The sequence below is a fragment of the Topomyia yanbarensis genome, chromosome 2 (genome assembly GCF_030247195.1).
Source record: "Topomyia yanbarensis strain Yona2022 chromosome 2, ASM3024719v1, whole genome shotgun sequence".
NCBI classification, from domain to species: Eukaryota; Metazoa; Arthropoda; class Insecta; order Diptera; family Culicidae; genus Topomyia; species Topomyia yanbarensis.
In genome coordinates, this window is record NC_080671.1 from 83,124,225 (window position 1) to 83,130,224 (window position 6,000).

Consider the following 6,000-nt stretch of genomic DNA (forward strand, 5'->3'; position numbering starts at 1 on the left):
GAATTGAAATATGAAACAGCCCGGAACAGTGCATTCGGTTAATATCTGAACTAAGTTCAGCGCAGCCTTCGAAAAAATCCTTCGACATTCTGGACATTTATAAACAACAGAAAACGTTCCGGGGGTGTACCAGAAAATGTCTATCTTCGAGACAAAAATTCAGGCCGAGTCGGCGTACCTTTTTGCAGATCACTTCCGAGATGTATTTACCAGCCCTCCTCCTCCTGTCTATCCATCGCAACAGTACCTTGAAACGTTGCCAACGCATAATATCAACCTTCGTCTTCCTAACGTAAATGATTCTGATGTAGCGAGCGCTCTGTCCAGTGGTGATCCTTTGAAAGGGCCTGGTCCGGATTGCTTGCCTCCTGTGTTTATAAAGCATTGTGCCCGAGCACTTCTTACACCGATAAATATTATTTTCGAGCGGTTAATCTCGGAAAATATTTTCCCACTGGCATGGAAAGAAGCTGCTATAGTTCCTATTCATAAGGCTGGAGGTAGGCACAATGTTGAAAACTACAGAGGAATCTCGCTGCTGAACTGCCTAGCTGAAGTTCTGGAAAAGTTTGTGTACAATGCGATGTACGCTGCTCCTTCCAACATAATCGGCGAACCACAACACGGATTTATGAAAAAACGCTCCGCCACTTCGAACTTGATTACGTATACGAGCTTTCTAGTTCCCAGTGGCGGCACTAGGCTTTTTGCCGCTTGGGGCTAAAAGTTAAATTGGCCGCCCCTTACGTATTTCTGACTAACCAAACTATCTCATCAATAGAGTTTTCTGTGGTGGTGTATATATTGCACCTAAAACGATTTATTTTTTTATTCATCTTTCAATAATGAAATGAATACATTTTTTTATCCATATGCGTATTAATCACGGTGAGCAAAGCGAGGTTACAACTCTGTTCACAAGGTCGCACTTAACCGTTATGTGTCCGACAGCGAACTACTTTGCAGATTTTAATTCATGAAATTCCAGTACTCTTTCCCAAATGGGAAATTGCACCTTAGTGACATCTTAGAATAATACCAAGCATTGCTTTTGTGGGAAAAAATAATGATCCGATGATCGGGGGTTGGAGGAAGGGCTTTTGGATTTTTTTTAACCCGTAACAGCCCGGCAAGGTACCCAAGTACCCCCAAAACCGAAATACTCGTAGCCATGGCATTTTTTCTCCAATATAGACACATTTGGATGTTTTGAATTCCAGAACTCAACCACTTTTAGAATCTGTAAAAATGCGTCTGGTTCACGGTTATTCGGATTTCTGGAGGTAAGTTCCAATACTGGGATATAAAATGTATAATAATATAAGTGACCGCAATGCTCTTTCCGGAGCAGGTACCCGCAAGGCAGTGAGTGACTGTTCCTAGGTCAAATCGTCATATGATCCACAACGATAAGAACCCTCCGAAATAATTCCAAATTGTTTCTCAGTACTGGAATATCCTTCCGGAAATCTGGATTAGCGGGATTAACCAGATATATTCGTCGTGTTCAATTTCACTGTTTCTGAAAGTGGATGATTTCCTGAATTCAAAACATCCAAAACATCTAAATCGATTAAAAATTGACAAAGCTATAAACTTTTGAATTTGCGGGTACCCGGGTCGGCTTTTTTTTTTTGATGCACACAAAACGGATAAACTGTGGGCTATCGTCACCTTCAGTAGTGAAATTGGAAGCCTCCGACCAGATAGGAGTTTTGTGCAGCTGTAACAAGCCGTCTGGAAACACAGCTTTTGCGTACAGATCGGATCAATTAAGTCATACTACGAAAAAAGTGCTATTGGAAATTTGGAACTGTAAGTCCCTTGGCTTTCAGGGGATCGACCGAATTTTGCATGAAGGGCTGTAAACTCGTAACTTCGGGGTCGTAGCATTGCTCAGCAGGACAGAAGGTTTGAAAAAGCTAGCATCGAGCAGCCACATTCTACCAGAGCGGCGGCACAACAAACAAGCTGGGTTTTATAGTGCTCAAGTAACAGCAAGAGAATGTAGTGACAATAAAAAGCCCGTTTCTTCAACTACCGTATCTTCAACGTTCACTGCTCACACAAAGCGAGACCAGCGAAAGACAAAGATGCATTTTAGGCGGATCTGGAGCGTTTCTATGACAGCTGCTCACGATGGGACACTACACTCCGTTACAAACGACAACGGCCTTCTTCTCAACCACAGAAACGTTAGTACAACACTCGTGAGCATGGACGCCGAGGCTCAACATCTGGCAGCTACGATGGTGCTGCAGAAATACGTACAGAAGCTGGAGACGGCACTACCAACGGAAGAATAGGTCGATGTGACTACTCTTGATGGCTGGAGCAACTTATGAAGCACCACAGGTAGCACTACTGAGATAAAGAGAAGATAACGGCAAAGGCGAGAATGATGCAGCACCATACGAGGGTGAACGAGAAACGATACAAACAAGCACGGATCAGAAAAAAACTCAGTATTCGGACGAAAAATACGGTAGATCCAGATAACGTGGCGATAGAGCTATAAGACGATAATAAGATAAGGAAGATGGTGAATCGTTCTTGCGAGTTCTTGTCACGGGAGATATGTTTGAAATGATCGAATGGTGGAAACAGTATTATGACAAACATCTAAATGGCGAATCAGTAGACGATGATAGTGGACGCGCGCAGCTTACGACACCCAACACCGAATCTAATTGAGTATCAGAAGGAAATCATATGGTTGAAGAATAATAAAGAAAAATCAAATGAAATCAAATCTAAAGTTGATAGAAGATTAAATAACGTACTGCAATGACTTACAATTGAAAATAGCGAAAATTGTTGCAAACTTAACGCTCGTTTTCATAGTAGCATAGCAACAAAAAAGGGACGAATATTTGATTATGGGCAGTAAAGCAGGCCACCTCTTTAAAATTGTAGCAAAGACCATGAAGCAAGTTAGATCGTTTATCAGCGAGAAGATAATCCCCTTTTTTGGTGTTTCTTGAAACGGTGGAACCTCCCAAATTTCTTTGTCTCAGCGCTTCCTGTAGCTGTTATATTCGGCCGTTCATAACAAATGTTTTTAACAAATAAATCTCGTTCGACTACAGTTTTTAGGAGCAGTAACAGATATCTCACGATGGGGATCGTCAGAGTCATACTCTTCCTAAGCCAAGAGAGCACAACGATTTGTCATGGTGAGACATGGCTTTCTCCAGTATTTCTGTAAAAAAGTGCTTAGAGCGGCATTGATTGGATTTTGATTCTCTGCGTACTTGCCACTCGCGATTGTGTTACTAAAATGTCCTATTTGCGTTTATTTAGTGCAAAACATAACGCGCGGTACGAACCTTGTGAAGAATAAATCCAACACAGCAATACTGCTACTGTGCGATTTCCATTCAAAATCTTCTCTCACTAGAGAAAACGGTCCTAGAAACAAACAACCGCTGCACCACACGCAATCGAAACGGTAAGAACACCGTCGATCTCAATTATGTAAACCGACATTTAGATGCTGTCAGTCCGTCATAATGTCTCCTTAAAAAATGCTTCGGCCCTCGGCATCAAGCACCTATCCTCGAAAAACAAATCTGCAGTGAAGTTATTTTTTACATGTCTTCAAAGTTTAGTGATCTGTTGGTACTCAATATTGATGGTTTCGATTTTTCGTGTCACTTTCCAAGGATTTTCTAAAAAATAGTTTTCGTGCTCTTTTATAAATGTCTTCATATTTCGATATATTGATTTACTTTATAAACTAAATGCAGATAAATCATAAAGTAAGTCATGATAAGTGTGCGATTTTCAATTACACACTCAATTATTTTTCGAAAGTCGAACAAAAAAGGAAAGTCAAAGTGGTGTTCAGGGCACAACACTGAGACTCCGCCAAGGGCATCAGAAGATCACGTTGTGGCTGTGGGATTATTTATTATTATTTATTATTATTTATTTATCAATATTATGCAACTTAAGACAAATGTCTTTCTAAATGTTACAATGTGTATGCTTGTCTGTAGAACGTGCGCAACAAAAAAATTAAGAATACAATCAAAAGTCAAGTTTTTTAAAATATCAGATTTGGAATATAGCTAATTAATTAAATTAAATTAAATTAAATTGAATTATAGTGCTCAATACATTTTCTCTTAAAGGTAGCTGCAGATTGTTCAAAAGCTATATAATTTGGCAAATGATTCCAGTATGACACACCTCTAACAAAAAAGGAGCTTCCATATTTAGAAGTACGATGACGGGGAATCGTGAATTTTCTGGTTCTCGAGCTTCTGAGAGGCTGCAATTTGTCGATGAGATAACCCGGTTCTTTTACGGTCGTAAGCTTAAACTGACAGCATCTCGTTTCTGCGAACTTATCAAACGGACAACCGATCAACCGACGATGTAAGTGGGAGACGCGGGAATATCTGTTGAGGTTGAAGACAAATCGCACGCAAGCGTTTAAGGCAACTCGCAGTCTCGATAGGGAATGCGCAGAAGCTTCTGTTAACAGAAAGTCGCAGGATATGAAATGGGGTAGAATCAAGCTTTTAAACAATTTAATCTTCATGCTTAAATTAAGAAATGAGGTAGTGGTACGTACTGTTCGGAGACAGGCATAAATTTTTCCACACTGTCCCAATATGTACTTGTCCCAATCTAAATTGGACTGGATTGTAGTACCCAAGCTGACAGCATTATCAACGAATACAACAGGGATGTTGTTGAGTATCAACGTAGGTTGTTGGTATTCTCGGTTATGGTGGGTGTTAATAAACAGTGCATAAGTTTTATTAACATTTATGGCCAACTTATTTCTTGATGACCATTGCGAAATTCTGCTGAGATCACTATTAATCAAATTTGAAACTTCACCAGCAGAATGGTCTGCACAGTCGAAATATAGTTGGACATCATCGGCAAACAGGTGAATACGACAGTGCTTGACTATGTTGGGGAGATCATTAATATAGAGTGAAAATAGTATGGGGCCTAGTATGGATCCTTGACGGACCCCGGATTTTATGGGAAGGAAAGTTGAAAATTATCCATTGGAAAAAACTGTTTGTACTCGTCCGCTCAAATAGGATTCGATGAAGTTTGTTGCATGAACGGAAAAACTGAAATGCGTGAGAAGTTTGGAGCACATTATTCTATGAGATATTGTATCGAATGCTTTGGAATAATCTAAAAGTATTAAAACTACTGGTCGGCCGTTATCGATAACGATGCCTATGTCGTCGAGAATTTTAAGCATTGCAGTTTTCGTACTGTGTTTGGGGCGGTAACCAGATTGAAATGGAGTTAAGAATTTATTGAGTTGAACATGGTTACAAATTTGTGCCTTCAGAATTCTTTCGAAAACTTTCGACAAAGCACATAGAATGCTAATAGGTCGAAGGTGTTCAATGCTGTTAAGGTTTTTCTTCTTTTCTATGGGAATTATCTTAGATTGTTTCCAAGCTGATGGAAATTTACTGGTGTATACCATAACGTTAAAAAGGTGTGAAATTGGTTTAACAATCAATGGAGCAACGGCTTTCAAAAAATTTATTGGTAATTCGTCAAGTCCAACAGCATTGGAATGTACATGGAACATGGCCGAGACGACATCCAGTTCACTTATATTGCCAAAGTAGAACGGATTCTGTGGAGGATCTACATTGGGAGAATCGATACTGTTATCACAATTAGAAAAACTAGGAGTGGGTAATGCCAGGGACGTAACCGCGGTGTTGACGTAGGACTAAACTTGGGCATATCATATGACATTCATGGATAATTTGAGCCAATGCACTTTTTGAATGAATGTTTACTGGAAATTTCATGTCGAATGAGATTGCCACATTCACTGATTTTCTAGGACTTGCAAAAACCTTCGGGTTTGTAGATTAATTTGATAAACATTTGCTTATATGAATCACTGGTAAATGTATACAAGAATTGACAGGCGCAAACTCAATTCAAGTTATTAAATGGAACTTTCTAATTCAATTCTTTCTCCTTTATGTTTTCATCCTA

At 39.6% G+C, this 6,000-nt stretch overlaps 1 protein-coding gene across 1 annotated transcript in view; it reads left to right on the forward strand.

The window, feature by feature from the left end:
• Positions 1-2,306, forward strand: part of LOC131679562 (apical junction molecule-like) — a 45,737-nt gene extending 43,431 nt beyond the window's left edge. The window contains exons 5-6 of the mRNA XM_058960302.1: positions 1,195-1,283; positions 2,192-2,306. Coding sequence (XP_058816285.1) covers positions 1,195-1,283; positions 2,192-2,306 — 204 coding nt within the window. The remainder of the gene's footprint in view (positions 1-1,194; positions 1,284-2,191) is intronic.
• Positions 2,307-6,000: the final 3,694 nt, after the last annotated feature.